Here is a 16,204-nt window from a genome sequence, read left to right on the forward strand (position 1 = left end):
AACACTGTACGGGGTTTTCCATCAAAGAAATGAAAAAGGCAGTGCAGTGGGCGAAGGCAGCGACGAGGGAGAAATAAAAGCAACTTTTCAATGACATGGGCATCCAGGCCATATCAAGTTTCAGCAGTGGATGAAAGCAAAAATGCTGCCATTATCTATTACACTTTTTTTTTTACTCCTCAAAGGGTTTCAGTTTGGTATTCACTGATGAACCCCAGATGCTTGTAGGCTTCTTTCTACACGTCGAACTCCCAAGGGCCTCCGTTTTTTTCTTTTTTCTCTTCTTGCACCACCATCTTCCACTCAAAACCGCCTTGAATGTAGGACTTTATACAGCTACACGGCTTTCCAGAATGTTCTGGAACAAGATGACTTCCAATATATACAGCAGTGCCAAGCAAAGCAGGTGACTTGGTTCAGAAAAAAATAATTAAATTGTTTTTAGTAGGTAAAATTTTTTTTTTTTCGTCCTTTTTATTTATTACGTTATTATGTTGTGATTATGGGTGCTCTCGAGTGAAGACGATATGATGTCGAAAAGATTCTGGAGGACTATTAGGACTACGGTGCTCTTCCGCCCGATTTATGGAGTGTTGCTATGCATCTGGTTATCAAGTGGATGGATAAATGCTCAATACCCATCTGGTATGCATGTAGATTTATTTATGTTTCAGTACTGTGTTTGCCATTAACGCTTAGTGTGATTGCGCCGCACATCTTCCGAATACGCGGGTTCTCAACCAGAGGACCTTGGAAAGAGATTCCAGGGATTCCATGAACTCAGATAAAGCAATAAACACTTTTTTTACATTATATGCTGAATATTATTTTGTGAAGGGATCCGTAGACTCCTTCTAATTGACACAAAACGTCCCACCGAGCAAAGATTGTCGTACACCAAGTGATATTTGACCGGGCCTTCCTCTTACGAAAATTAATGAAACCGGGCCGTGCGCTTCCAAAGGTTGAGAACCACTGCTCTAGAATAGTCCATGTGTCATGGAGATTATTCTTGCTCCAGGAACGTTATGGAATTTTTTCTGACGATTTATTTCCTGAATGATCTTATCAATGATAGTTTTGTAAGCAATTTATTTATTTATTTATTTACAATAACCCCAGAAGTCATGGAACGCACTTACACTGGAATAACAATCATCCTACCCAACCACTGGTTTTAAACCATGGGTCCACGAATCCCTTGGGGACCCTTGTGGAGTTTCACGGAGGTCCGTGAGGTTGAATGAGACAACAGTTAACTCATTGTTTGTACATAATTATTGATTGAATAATTATGTAAAAACATGTTAATCTGTAAAGGAATATGTGGCTTTCATCTTTCTGGCACAGGGATTCCCTGCCAAGGCCGTAGCCAAGAAGGGAACAACTGGTGTATCTGGAGGGGCACCATGGCCCTTAGACTGGGATCTTTGGCGGGCCTTACTCTATAGAGAATTTATATTGTAAAAATAATAATAATAATAACAATAATCGTTCCCAGGCCCCTGGGCTGAAGCCGTGTCAGCCCCACCCTTGTGGGGGACGGACATGTGTTACCAATCATTTTCTCACATTTCGGATGCCTGATTTTCGGAAATCAGATGCCCTGGTCCCTAAGCCCCCCCCCCCCCCCCCCCCAAATACGGCTTTGATTCATGGTCTATACTTTGTAGTGACAATGGGACCGTGGAACACAAAAGGTTAAGAACTCGTATATCAAACAAATTTGGTATGATAGGCTTCTTAACAATAATTGGTGAAAACATTGTCAGTTTGTTTCGTTTCTTCGTTTTTAATCTTGAAAACATCTAACCACACACACGTCGACACGAAGAAGACATTGGGGTGGAAGGGGGGTTAGAGTCAACGTTACACCTAACTGGTTTTTTTTTCTTTTTTTTTAAATGAAGCGTTTATACACTAAAAAAGTGGCGAAATATTGTGTAAAAAATGTGTACTAAAAATGCCAAATTATGCACTGAAAAATGCCAAAATATGCACTGAAAAATATCAAATTATGCACTGAAAAATATCAAATTATGCACTGAAAAATATAAAATTATGCACTGAAAAATGCTAAATTGTGCATTGAAAATGCAAAATATGCGTTAAAAATCGCCAAAAAGTGATTAAAAATTTCAAAATATGTATTAAAACCAAGAAAATATGCGTTAAAAATACCCCGCAAAAACAGAAAACACGTTTTTAGAACGTAATATTTTCTCTTTCTTAGTGCATATTCATTTACAAAAAAAGTTAGGTGGTGTCGGACACTGACGCAGTTATTTTCGTGAAAACGTCAATCGTTTATAGTAAATTTCAATTATGATTGTTTGTAATTAATAATATAAATAATAATCGATACCCACACCCGGCATCGAGTTTTCACGTCGAAAAATGTTTGTTTAAAGTAGCTGTCGGCCTGCAAGTCCAATTTCAGGCCCCCCCGACACCACATTGGGAATGCCAAGTAGGTCCAATGGGTCTATATTCGCGGCAGTACTGCACATTTTGTTTGAGTTTGGATCCGGTGCTTTTGGTGTTATTCTCTTCGTCATTTTGTGTTCTCTGCATTCGTGCCCGACTTTTCTTATTTTGGTTGTACTTTGCACTCATATATCGCAACATTTTGAAAAAATCACAGAAATGTTCACACTTTTTTTAAATTTACAGCCTTGTATCTTTTTAAGTGTTTGAGATATACAAAATCAAACCTCGGAACGAGTTATAGTAGATAACTCCTCTTAAAAACAACACTTGGTTCACTGGGATTAGATAAGTAGTTTCTGAGATATGATTCCGTTTACAAACACGTGGTGAATCTAAAACTCGAAAATTGTTGATTCACTTTGCGCGTATGCAGTTCCTGGCATCAGGCTGCCACAAACATAAAAATGTTCCTAACACAAAAACTTTCATTTTCTTCTTTAAAATGAGACCAAAATGGCAGCGCTATGTCTATTTTTGATAGAGTTATTGAAGTTTGAAGACGTTTTCGCGTCAAAAGAAATTCTCTTGCAAATATAAACTTCTACATGTTTTTTTATTAGGATATTTGTAGTTAACTAGTAGCTGCTCACAAAATATAGGAATAAAAATTTGCTCTTTTGAGATTTTGCATTTCACCAAAAACAAAAAAAAACACCCACATTCAGTTATAGTATATTTTATCAAAAATTTGCTGAGAGGTGAGTCTCGGCTATACATCAGGCTCCAACTATTATTTAAAATACCGAATTTTCCGTGCTTACATACATGATTCACCCTCATAATTATAGTATTGTAATTTTGATAGTATTAGTGCTATGCTGGTGCTATAACTCGCTAAAATGCGAGATTTTCCTGAGAAATAAGGGTGAGTTTGTCACCCTTAGTTCATGGGCATCCCAGAAGTTGCGTGACAGATTTTTTTCGAGGGTTCTGCATGATCAAACGTCACGGGAACCCTTAAAAATCCCCGGAACCCGGATGTTATTTATTTTGAATTTCGATATATTTTCGAATTTAATATAATTATGTAAGGAACATAACCGAGGAGCGTGCGCATGTGCCCTCATGACCAAGTTTAGGAATTTCTGCTGACCCTACTACTTCAATTCGCTCTCTCGTATATATTGAGTACATAAACAATAAATATCACTACTTTGGAATCTCTTGTGTCATCTATGAAATATGAAAAATACTAAAAAAATACTGAGATGCCTTAAATCAGGTAAATATTCTTGAAATGCGCCACATAGGAAAAGCCATTATAATATGATATTAATAAATATCTTATAAGCAATAATATTAGTTAAAATATCTAGTTTAGCTCAAAATTTTAGCAGTTATTGTTTGTATGTTGTGAAATAAATAGTATCAGTGAAATTTGCGACAATGTATCAAGTATACACCTCTGCAGTAAATGTAAAATAATACGCCATTGCGTATAAAATATGTGAAGCGGTCCTCGATTATGAATATAGAGTACCAGACTTAAGCCCAAGGAAAATTATAAATTCGGTAAGAATGAGGAATTTCGACTGCTGCATACAACTTTTAAGTAACTAAGATATTTTATGTATGGGAAAAATTTAAACAGGGTGTTGTGTTAATGGACCGACCAACTCAGAGGGTTGTTAGTAGACATCAAGAGGAACAAAAATTGCAATGGAACATGGTGTCGCAAACTACGTAGAGAGGTTGAAAATCGCGGAAAACGCACACAGGCTCTGAGTAAGAGGAGACGAAAGGTGGATGTCAGGTGATCGCTGAATGCGTTCGTGGGTACCGTATCTGACGTAAGCAGCGTCGCGAAACACATGCGCTGGGGTAGGATCACGTGCTGCGGACAACGTAAATTAGCGCTATTGCGCTGTTTTAATGAGTATCGTGATGGCTGATTACAGGAATACGCTGATATGCATCTCATCTGATTTACGGTCTATGTGTTTTTACGTCGTTTATGCGACGCCTGTGGACACACCGGAGGATCTCATAGCGTGGATTGCCGTCACTGCGGCAGACATCAAAAGCGTACCTGGTATCTTCGAGCGCGTCCGGGTATCGTTTTTACGTCGTTGTAGACTGTGCAATGACGTCAGCGGCCGCCACTTCCAACAACTCTTGTTATAATTAAATAAATCTTTTTGTAGTTTTTATTGTACTTTTTGTCGTTCCAGCGTGACGTCGAAACCTATATGCGTTTTCCGCGATTTTCACCCTCTCAACGGGATTTGCGACACCATGTTCCATTGCAATTTTTGTTCCTCTTGATGCCTACTAACAACCCTCTAAGTTTGTCGGTCCATTAACAGAACACCCTGTTATATTATAGAACACCCATATATTCAGGCCAATTATATATTATCACGATGTACCCCAAGGTTAGAAAATGTGGTAAGAATGAAAAGTTTAGGCTAATAAAGAATTTATGTGATATTTTACTGTTGGGGGGAGGGGAGAATCATATTTTCAGGCCACTTTTATGTGATTTAAAAAAAAAAAAACGCTTGGTTAAAACCAAGGTTTAAACTAGTGATGGGTGTAAACTACGGTGTCCGCTTACGCCCACCGGAGGTTTAAAAATAATTGTACAGAAATTTTCAATCTCAGTGTTTTAAGAAAATTCATTTAGGAGGGTGTTCCTTTTTTGCATATGGAAAATAAACGTATAGTGGTAAGAATTTAAATAGACTTAAAAACGGTTGTATGTGCAAAAAAATCAAACGCATATGCATTTTTTTTTCGCAGTGTAGATAAAGTTACCAATCTCCCTCCTAGGAGGATATGTCCTCCTTTTATATGCCATTTCAAGCGTCCCCCTTACGTTTCGGAAAATTCACCCTTTTGTCCTCCTTTTCAGGTTTCCAGAATTATTTATATTTTTTTTCCGGAGAAAATTTTTTTCCCCCACTTTGAAACATATATTTCTTCACTGATATGAGTGTTTTTGTGTTTTTGCTCCCACACGCATTCACCTATAGCCGAAGAAATTTCTAGAATTTTTTCTGTTTCTTCTTTTTTTAGCAGCTCTGTTTTAGAGTTGGGAGAACTTATTGCTTGGGCTGTTTTATTATTCGGAATAGTGGCGCCATTTTTGTAATAATTGGGATAAGTGACGTCACTAAGGATGCGCGGAGGTGTCCTCCTTTCTCAGTTTTCGAATCTGGTAACGATAGTTGTAGAAGATAACCATTGTCTCCAATTTGCAATGAAACTGTGACATCAAAGTATACCACACATCCCCACTTCATTTTTAAGCATAAAAATTCCAATTATGAATCAATATTGTCTATATATATATATATATATATATATTATTAAAATATATAACAATATATATTTTATATATTATTATTATTATTATATAAAAATTTTACTTTTGGGTCTTTGGCCGTTGCTAAAAAAGTTTGCCCATCACTGATTTAAATCAACAACCCTGGCTGCCATCTATGAAATATGAAAAATACTAAAAAATACAGACGCGTGCGCTTAAAATGCACCATATGAAAAAAGCGATATGATAAGATATTAACAAATATTTTATTAGTAATAATAGTAATTGAAACATCCAACTTTACTCTAAAATTTTAACAGTTGTTGTTTGTATATTGTAAAACGATGTCAGTGGAAATTACGATTCTTACTTCAATTAGATCATTACATCATTCTTAGATCATTAGACCTATCATGACCTACGCCACCCCAGTATGCAGCGTCTGCAAAGTCAACAATAAAATACTGAGAAGCCTTGAGCGTTCCCCAAAGTACATTAGGGGGAAGCATCTTACCACTGCACCACTAAGGTGCTCTAAATCACTCTTCTGGTCATTGAACAAAAGAATGACCTGAAGCGTGGGGTTGCTCTTCTAGTCACTTACAAATACAAATACAAATACAACGCCACAACAGGCAAATTGCCCAACGAGGTGGCTGACTTAAGAACATCATGGATCCCCGAGCCATTTTTTGGAGGCCCTACCTACTACTGCTACACCACACATGCACCCCCCCCCCCGCGGAACCCCCCAACGAATCGGTACATGCGGGAATGTGCGTGTACGTGTAGTGCAACCTGACGTAAAGTTTGTTTCTGTGTAATGCTTGTTATGTGTAGTGCTGTCATCTGCCCCCAGTTTTTCTAACTATGAGTGAAGTGTTATGGTTGAATGATTTACCGTTGTAGGACTGTTGCTCTCTGTGGCGAGACTTTTTAACGGGGAGATCGGCTCGCATTTGCGCCTTGAAGTTGGGAACCACAGAAAACCAACTTCAGCCGACCACCACTGTGGGGTTCGAACCCGGATCCTCGCATCACGAGTCCGGCACTATAACCACTCGACCACCACAGCGGCACATGTTTGCATAAACTCCGGGTCACTCTTCTCTTCACTGGCGTGCTTTCAAACTCTCCAGTTCACTCACTGACGTGATCCCTTACTCCCTAAGCCGAGGCATATTTATGGTTTTGCCTCCTTTTTCTCATTCTACAAATTTTCTCGGCCACTCTTTCGTCGCCGCCACTCCGAACTTTCCGCCTTGGGCTGTAGCCCACCGAGCCTCCCCCTCCCCCCCCCCCCCCCGTAAACACGCCACTGCTTCCGGATCTCAAATAATCATTAGACCGTCCTATGCATCCAAGGCCCCTCTGGTGGGACCCGTTCAATAATAAGCTATCACTCCATTATCATATTACGAAGTTTTCGCACAAAAACCAAAGAAAAAACTCTTAGAATAATTCATTTGAATTTCTACAGATGACAAATCGAATTTTCGAACCAGAAGCTTCAGAAGTTTTTATAAGACTAAATTTCTTTTAAGCAGCAAAATACCATTTGATATTGTTCCGGATAATGTTTCACAAGTCCTTTAAATGAGCAGAGGATGAAACAATTTGTAGGACGTTGCAGATTTATTCACAGAAACAGCTATTTGCAGTTATTCACAAGAGAGCGAACTACAAATAAGAATCTCGCATTGAGGATAAAGTCCAACAACTGACTAACTACTCTCTTGTGATGACATCACTTTTTATAGGTACCGGAGAATAGAACCCCTATATACAGTATATGAAGGCGTCTTACGGGAGAAGCTTCGACAAAATGTTCCCCATTTCACAATTCCACAATGGCAGCGCCACCCGACGGGTAGAAAACCAACCTTGTAGAAGAATCTGGATGTTTCGCGCTGTACCTTCACATTTTTCGTTTAGCAACAGGGCATTGCTGACTTATAGTCATCGCCAAATTTGTGAATTTTGAAGGATTCTCAACAGGGCCGAAGATACAGGGGGCATTTCCCTCCTTCCCAGCGTCAAAGGTGAAGTCGACTGAATCATTGACATCATCATAATCGCGTCTCCCCAAGCAATAATGACCGTGCCCCCCCCCCCCCAAGTCTATCTCCGCCTATGGCTCTCAACAATATGTGGTATCGATTATTTACGGGTGAAAAATGACGACTATTTTCATGATCTTCGTTTTATCTTGTTTTATCTTGGGTTGAGCTGATTTTTCGAGAAACGTAAGAACAAAGAAACATGTATTTTGACGCATAAAATTTACACCGGTATGCAGCATAAAAATGAATAATATATGGTATCATAACACATTTTGTTCGTTTTCATGCTTTGTACCAGTTTGAAAACAAAAAACCAACTTTACTCAAAGAATTATAACAGATAGTTTAGTTTTTATTCGAGAGATGGCAGCCGGGAATAGCATATTTTTGCGATGAATATTTTTTTCTCGATATTTTTGTATAGAAGAGAAATGCGTTTCAATATTCCTTGAATTCCATGCACGAGCTGTTGTAGTCACATGCCACATATACGACACCCCCGAAGCACAAATTGAGGGTCACGATTTCCTTTTTTGTAGTTGTGTCTTCAATTTATTTGGGGTTGGTGATACGTATAGTTTGACCATGACCCCGACATCCTTAGCAGGGCCCCCCCTAAGCTGGGTTCTTTTGCGAGGCGGCCGACCGGAAAACTTTACACGGGCCCTTCTATAGTTTATTTATAGCGAGAAAACGTAAGAAAAATATGAGAATTGCCCCAGGCTCCAGGGCTAGAGTCCTATCAGCCCCGCCGATGTAGGGACCATGAGTTTGACAACAGTTAGTCATTTTTTACCTAATCGTCACTGAATTTTAACTAATTTTACACTATTTTGTTACATTATTGTTTGCATTTCTTTTCAGATTCTATTATATTGCGGCATTTTGATTCTTTATTTGTTGCATGAGTAGTTTCTTATGGTTTTTAGACAGTACTCATGAGTGCAGTTTCTTCTCTCCCCTCTCCCCCTCTACTCTTTCCAGAACAGCATTTTCTTTTCAGAATTTTTGCGTTTTAATACCTTAAAAGAAATTTCAATTCTTACTTCTCTCACGGACTTTTGCTATAGTTTTAAATTTGAGAAGTTCGATTTTGTAAATTTATTTTCCATTAAAATTTTTCTTTATCCTCTTGATTAACTTCTCGCAAAAAACATCTCAGATCATTTGCTAAAATTAAGTTAACTAAATAAAAACAGAACTCTCTCTCGACTAATCATAATACTGTAATATAACTTTTAAAAATGTCCAAAGTGTAAGCATATCGCAAGAAAAAAAAACATATTTCCCATTTTTATTGCCAAGTCGGGCTGATGTATTACGACGGCCCGTCTATTAGAATAACCGAGAAACACGATCTCTTCCCCGCTCACTTTTTCGTACACATTTTGTACACTCAATCAAACACGTTCAATTGCGTACATTGAACATAGAAGGACCGGACATGCACACCCCGCTTCCCATCTCAGAGAGATATCGAAGCTTTCCCGGGGATGGGTGTATCCGGAAATTTATTAATTTATGAGTAAATAACCAACAATGATATTTCACATATATACATAGGCATACGCAGAATTTTCTCGAGGGGGGGTTTTAAGATTTGTTTTCCTTCTGAGGGGGGTTTAGTTTTTTTCCTGCAAAATAATACTATAATCTTGGCTCAAGGGGGGAGGTAGAACCCCCCCCCCCCACCTTTGCGTATTCCAATGCATATATACAATAAGGAGTCTGGGATAAAAATTGTGATCATTACATCATCTCCACAGATAATAATCAGTCCATGTTCGTACCATTGTGCGCTTCCCATTATGTAGTAATATGTAGGTAATCGAAGAATATTCTTGTTTTGTATATGATAGAATCTGGAAGTGAATTTATCCAATCTAGAATATAATAATTTCATTGATTTTCAGTATAAGCAATCAAGCTGGAGTAAGATATAAAAACTAACACCTATATAGCGGGCACCTCCATTTCATTTACACCCGCCGGAAAGGATGGAACAGTTTTCACTTGTCTTCTTTAGCGTAAATTATATTTATTATTAGATGTCAGTGAAAGAACCTACGCTTGTCTTCTTAGCCGTAAGTTATACTTTTTAATAGGTAACCGTGGTACCTCTCCTGTTGGCTCATAAGATGGGTCCTCTGAGCGTGAATGTCGACCACTTGTTGCTACAGCTCGCGTCTCATTGGAGAGTAGATGAAGGTTACGGTCCAGGAATTGAATCAATTTCTGCAAACGTTGAAAGTTCAGAGGGCTGTCTAGAATTATTATCTTCCAAGCCAGCATTCTGGACTCTGGCAGTTGACCAAAGTGGAGGTAATGCCACAGGGAACCATTTTAACCCCAGATGCATACGCTATTACTAGAGCGTTTAAAAAGCAGAAGATACATCGGAAAAGGGCCATGCTCGGTGATAGCGATTGTTTTCTCTCTAGGCCATACGTTCAAACTCCAATGAACTCGTCGTTGTATCTTGTAGGCATCCTTTGCTGAACATGTATAACAGTTGGTTTGTCACGCTTGCAATACGTCCTCGTTAAGCAACCGATGGACCAAACTCCTTGGTCAAAGGTGGTCGTCTTGAGGTGAAAGTTTGCGGCCTCCTTGGCAAGTTTGCCGGCTATTTCATTGCCAAATATGCCTGTGTGGGCTTTAACCCAGGCCAATCTGACTCTCGTATTGGAGCATAAAATTTGGTGAATCTCCTGTACATTATGATGCATAGAACGTGGGTTTTCGATTGATAATAGGCCCGAAGCGCTGTCTGAGAGGCTACACACTGGTTTAACGGCATTCAGAATCGCATATACTTCAGCTTGAAAAACAATGCTTTCCTTTGCGAGCCGCCAGCTCAATTGTTCCTCGATGGATCCATCTTCTTTTATAACTAAGACTTTGAACCATCTGCATATAGATCTTTACTGTTCCAGGGGCCAGCTTAATGCTTGCATCACCAGACAGCACGACCTGATTTGCGTCAATGACCACGCTGGGGTTCATGAGCCATAACTTATGCTGCTTTTCAAAAGCCTGCGCCTGCAGTGACCGGGTATTGATGACAACGTCTTCATCCAGATGGAGAATGCTGGTCTTGCGGGCTTCATATTTAATATAACTGTTCAGCCGCGGATTCCCTGTGGCAACACATAAGTCTTCATTTGTAGTGGTGGAATAGGCCCCCAGATACATACAACAGGAACGGGCGCTGGGCTATAATCAGAATTCTTCTTTGTGTTTGCGTAGGATACCGAAACCAAGAGGAGCATCTGAATTAAAGCTGTTGCTGCACAACTGATCATTATGAAACATTCCTAAAATTCCGCTGGAGACCCCCATTTTGGTCCTGCCACTCTACGAAGGAGTTGGAGGGAACCCTGTACCTTGTCTACTTGCTTAGCGATATGTGTCATAAAACTGTGAGCTTGTCATCTATGTACACTCCTAGATATTTAATGACTTTAGAAGGCCGAACCCGTAAACCATTGATTACGATCCTCGGCTTCTTTTTCTTGGGATGAGGCCAGAGAAACATGGTTTTCTCCACTTCCATCTGCAGCTTATTATTACTCGACCAACTCGACAGGGACATAAACGCATTCTGAGCTGTCAGAGTTATGTCATCGTGGTCACTCCTTGATATTACAAATATACAAAACATCATACGCCCGACCCATCCATTAGGATATACGATCACTGTAGATCAGACATCGAGAGAGCAATCCTTAGCGGATTAATTGAGCGAATGGAATCAATAAAAAAAATTTTGCGAGCCCTCCGATTCTGCCTGGCATCATCGGACGGCTCCCAAATTGGTAAAACGTGTTAGTACGGGGTGATATTCCCCAGGCGCCAAGCCACCAATCAGCCAATACTGGTGCTTAATCACCTATAAACAACATATTTCAATAGGCAATAAATAAACATCGTCCCAGAGAACCAACTCATCAGTGGGACTACAGTGATACAATCATTTTCACTATCAAAAATTATGATTAGTTCCAAGTTGATAAAATTCCCTGTTAATTCTGGGTTAGACTCATGTAACCCATAAAATCGTTACCATTTATAATCAACAATCGGAATTTAACTTGGTTAGCAATGTTCTATTATCACGTATTACAATGTCTCTCCAAACAATTAAAAAAACAAGGTGTTACAAACTATCCAACTCAACCACACATTCTCAGACAAGTTGCGGGACGGTTAATTATACTAGGGATCTCCACATACCAGATATATGATCGATCTATCAAAGACTTTGCATCAGTTTGTAGGGTCAGAATAGGGCAAAAACCCATTTTCTTTCCCAAAGACTACCCATAAAGTACAACAAGGTATTAGTGGTTATTTATACCATTTGACCAGCGATCCTTTTAAAGGTCTTTCATGTTATAAACATATCCTGTGTTGTACATATTTGCATATTATATCATAGATTATACAGACACAATCCTCAAAGACAATGATGACATGGTCGCAACAAATCCATTCAGTATTCAAATATGTAGTCGCAATAGTTGTTTTACAACCATTGCTATCTAAACATTCTTTTGTTAAATGTTAAAAGCACAAATATTATTTACCTTATATAGTTCACATATTAAATTTATAAATACAATCATCCGTTAGTTTCTATCTGTGTGCATTAAAAATATCCATTAATCATCTTCCGACATTCATCTACTGGCGGTTCTACCATTCCTTGTTACCTTAGTAATCTTTTACCAATCAATCACGTTTCTTACCAAAGAAATACAAGTTATTGTCAATGCTCACAAAATGTTTTACATATATTATATTTTCAAAACACACATATTTTCTTTCCCAGAAGGTGGTTACCACAATACTTAAGTCATTTAAATAACGAGTTTATCAGTTCAAATATCATTTTACAGTTATTACTGCTAAATAGTATTCATTTCAAATTATTAAAATTATAAAATTTTACAAAATTACAAAATATATAAAAAAAAAAATTATTATCGAGAGAACAATTGTCAATCACATTATTATTCACGGACATTTGTCACAGAGCAAACAGACGTCTTGATCCTTTATATATACCATCCATACTGTTTTACCCCTCTCCCTCTTCTTTACTCGAGCTGCTCCTGAATCTTCCATGACCGTGTCCAGTCACTTTTATTATTTGCAAATCGATCACACAAGTATAATTGGTGTGAATTCACTGCCAGTACTCACAATATATGATCATTGATTCTTTAATGATTCTGGTCAGTAATTCTTTTATTCTTTTGTTTTTCAACAAAATTTTCAGTTCCAGGTTTCTCATGTTTCTGGGAATTGTTTTCTCTCTCTCCTCTTTCCAGTATTGACACTCGTAAATATAGTGTCTTCTTCGTGTATTTGTGTCTCCACAAAATACACATAAGCTACTTCTCCCATGGTGCCAACCTCCAAGTGCACCGTGTTCTGTTAAGAGTTGATTAATGTAAAAGTCGCCCAGGGTTCTTTTCGTTCCACCCCTGGATAAATTGCATATACAGAGCGTCCTTTTGTTGTTGTGTCCCATTTCCTTTGCCATTCCCTGATGTTTTCCTTCTTCAGTTTAGTCTTGATCTGTGCTTTACTATATTTGGTTGCAAGATCAATTTGGCTATGTAGTGTTCCAGATTTTGCCAATTTGTCCACATATTCGTTGTGTTTGTTACCCGTGTGGGCCTTGACCCAATGCAAATTTACTACCCTTTGGGCACATATCTCTTTGATTATTTTAGTTTCTTCTTCATACCTGTCTGGTCTTTTCAACGTATTCAGACACGGCATGGAGTCGGCATAAAGGTCTACTTCTTCGATTCTCATCGATTCTTTCCAAGGCCATTTTAATTGCTAATAATTCAGCTCTATACACCGTGGTGTTATCTGATAGTCGTTTTACTTCTTCCTCAAATATTATTCCATCTTTAAGGATTACAAAAGCGCAAGCAGTGCTCTCCTCCATTCTCGAGCCATCCGTGAATACTTCCCATCCTTGTTCTCTATTAATCTTACTATCCGATGTTAAGCTTCGCATTTTCCATGGCTCTTCAACGTCAGTTAGCCCGTGACAAATGTCATTAGGGGTTATTTCTTCTCCATGTACCCGAATATTTTCTCGTCGAGTATACAACAAAAAAATTTTCTTATTACTTTGTGCTATTGAATACAATGGTATACATCCTGCAAGTACTTCTAAAGCATCGTCCGATACAGATTTATAGCACTTTGTAATTGCCAATAGTGGTTTTCTTTGAATTTGGGTTAGTTTAGTTTTCAGGTATAGCAGATCTCGATACCAGATTTCGCAACCATATAATATGGTTTTTTGAATGCAAGTTAGATATATTTCCTTCATAATCTTTGGGAATATACCCAATCATTTGAGATTATTCTTCTAATTTTGTATGTCATTCCAATGACCTTTTTGTGTACCTCCTTTAGGTGACCAGTGAAGTTCATGTTATAATCAAGTCTTATTTCGAGGTATCTGATGTTATTGCTATATTGCAGTCTACGTCCATGCATATAAATTGGTGGCTTTCTCTCCACCTCTTTACCATATTTGAATATGCAATAGTTACTCTTTTCATAATTTATTTCGAGTTGATATTTTATTGTCCATCGATATATCCTTTCAAGAATATCATCACTGTATCATTGAAAAGAGCTATAATTTTTTGAAGTTATTGTTACCACTAGGTCATCTGCAAAAGCCTGAATTGTTTCTTGTTCGTTTAGTTTCATTTCTAATAGTTCATTTATATATAGCGACCACAATATCGGTCCCATGGACGATCCCTGTGGGACCCCCCATATTGTAGTGATGTATAGTTCCATTGGTCTCATTTAATATACTTCTGTTACTCAAGAAGTCCATTATTACACCTCTTGAGTATTTATCAAGACCCATATTCGTAAGTATATATCCAGTTTGTTCTGTCGAGACACTGTTGAAGGCATTTTTCATATCTAGTCCAATGACACAAGTGTAATTCAGTTTACCTTTTTGTTCAATGTTGGTCATTATGGTTCCTACCAATTGATCTAGTGCCAAGAGCGCGTTCCTTCCTCTTCTGAATCCAAATTGTTTCTCTGAAGTTAAACCATGGTTTTTCTAAAAAGCAATTCAATCTATTTGTTATAATTTTATCATATAGTTTCCCCCAAACTGGAAGCAAGCATATAGGTCTATATGATCCCGGTAATCTACTATCTTTGTCTTCCTTGGGTATAAATGCCACTCTTGCCCTTTTCCAGACTGTTGGGAAGGACCCCTCCTCAAGACACTTATTATATACGTCTTTAAACTATGTTTCATTCGATATGAACAGTTCTTCCACAATTCCGGCTGTGATCCCATCCGGACCTGGAGCCTTGTCTTTTCCAGTTTGTTGCAAGGCCAGCTTGATCTCTTCAAGCGTAATCTCATGAAACTCTTCTTCATTGTTTGCTTCATTTAAAGAAGTTCCCATATCATATTCCATGTTCTCTACGATTCTAAAGTGATGACCAATTAAGGTTGTAACTGTATCTTCATAGTTGTTAGTCAGTTCAGGTTTAAATATTCCTCTCCTGGCAGTGTTTCTCTCTTTCTGATATTACAAATATGAGATCATCTACGAATGCTTGTATGTAGACATGAGGATCCCAGTTAAGTTTTAACAGCGTATCAAGCACCAGCGTCCCCAGTAAAGGACCACTACAGGATCCTTGTGGGCATCCTTGACGCTGCGCTTTTGTAGTTATACCTCCATCAGTAGCCATTGCTGCCGCTGTGGTGGTCGAGTGGTCATAATGACGGACTCGCATCGCGGGGATCCGGGTTCGAACCCCACCGTCACCACAGTGGTGGTCGGCTGAAGTTGGTTTCCTGTGGTTCCCAACTTCGAGGCGCAAATGCGAGCCGATCTCCCCATTAAAAAGTCTCGCCGCAGAGAGCAACACGCCTACAACGATAAATTATTCAATCATTACACTTCACTCACAGTTAGAAAAACTGGTGGCAGATGGCAGCACGACACATAACAAGCATCACACAGAAACAAACTTCACGTCAGGTTTCACTACACGTACACACACATTCCCGCATGTACCAATTCGTTAGAGGTTCCGCAGAGGAATATGAACGAGGTGCATGTGTGGTTTAGTAGTAGTAGTAGTAGCCATTGCTATGTAACGGTCTCGCAGCATGTTCTCCACGATACTTATCAAAGACCACGGAAGTGACGTTCAACGTAACTGAATTGCGAACAAAAAGACGGAGAGAAGTACTTTTTTTGAGAGGTGAAACACGTACCTTTTACAGTACGTGTATGTGTGATTTTATATAAACTCTGCATTTCGAATCTTTACTTTTGAGTGCTGTGATACAGTCGTA

General features: G+C 38.7%; 1 protein-coding gene across 1 annotated transcript in view; it reads left to right on the forward strand.

Moving 5' to 3' along the window:
* Positions 1-218: 218 nt before the first annotated feature.
* LOC149068697 (uncharacterized) overlaps positions 219-16,204 on the forward strand; it is a 109,407-nt gene continuing 93,421 nt past the window's right edge. Inside the window, exon 1 of the mRNA XM_089251400.1 lies at positions 219-645. Coding sequence (XP_089107526.1) covers positions 528-645 — 118 coding nt within the window. The 5' untranslated portion in view covers positions 219-527. The remainder of the gene's footprint in view (positions 646-16,204) is intronic.

This window comes from Pholcus phalangioides, unplaced genomic scaffold (genome assembly GCF_987345545.1).
Source record: "Pholcus phalangioides strain wild (caught in Gottingen) unplaced genomic scaffold, Ppha-v1.0 ptg000024l_1, whole genome shotgun sequence".
Lineage (NCBI taxonomy): Eukaryota > Metazoa > Arthropoda > Arachnida > Araneae > Pholcidae > Pholcus > Pholcus phalangioides.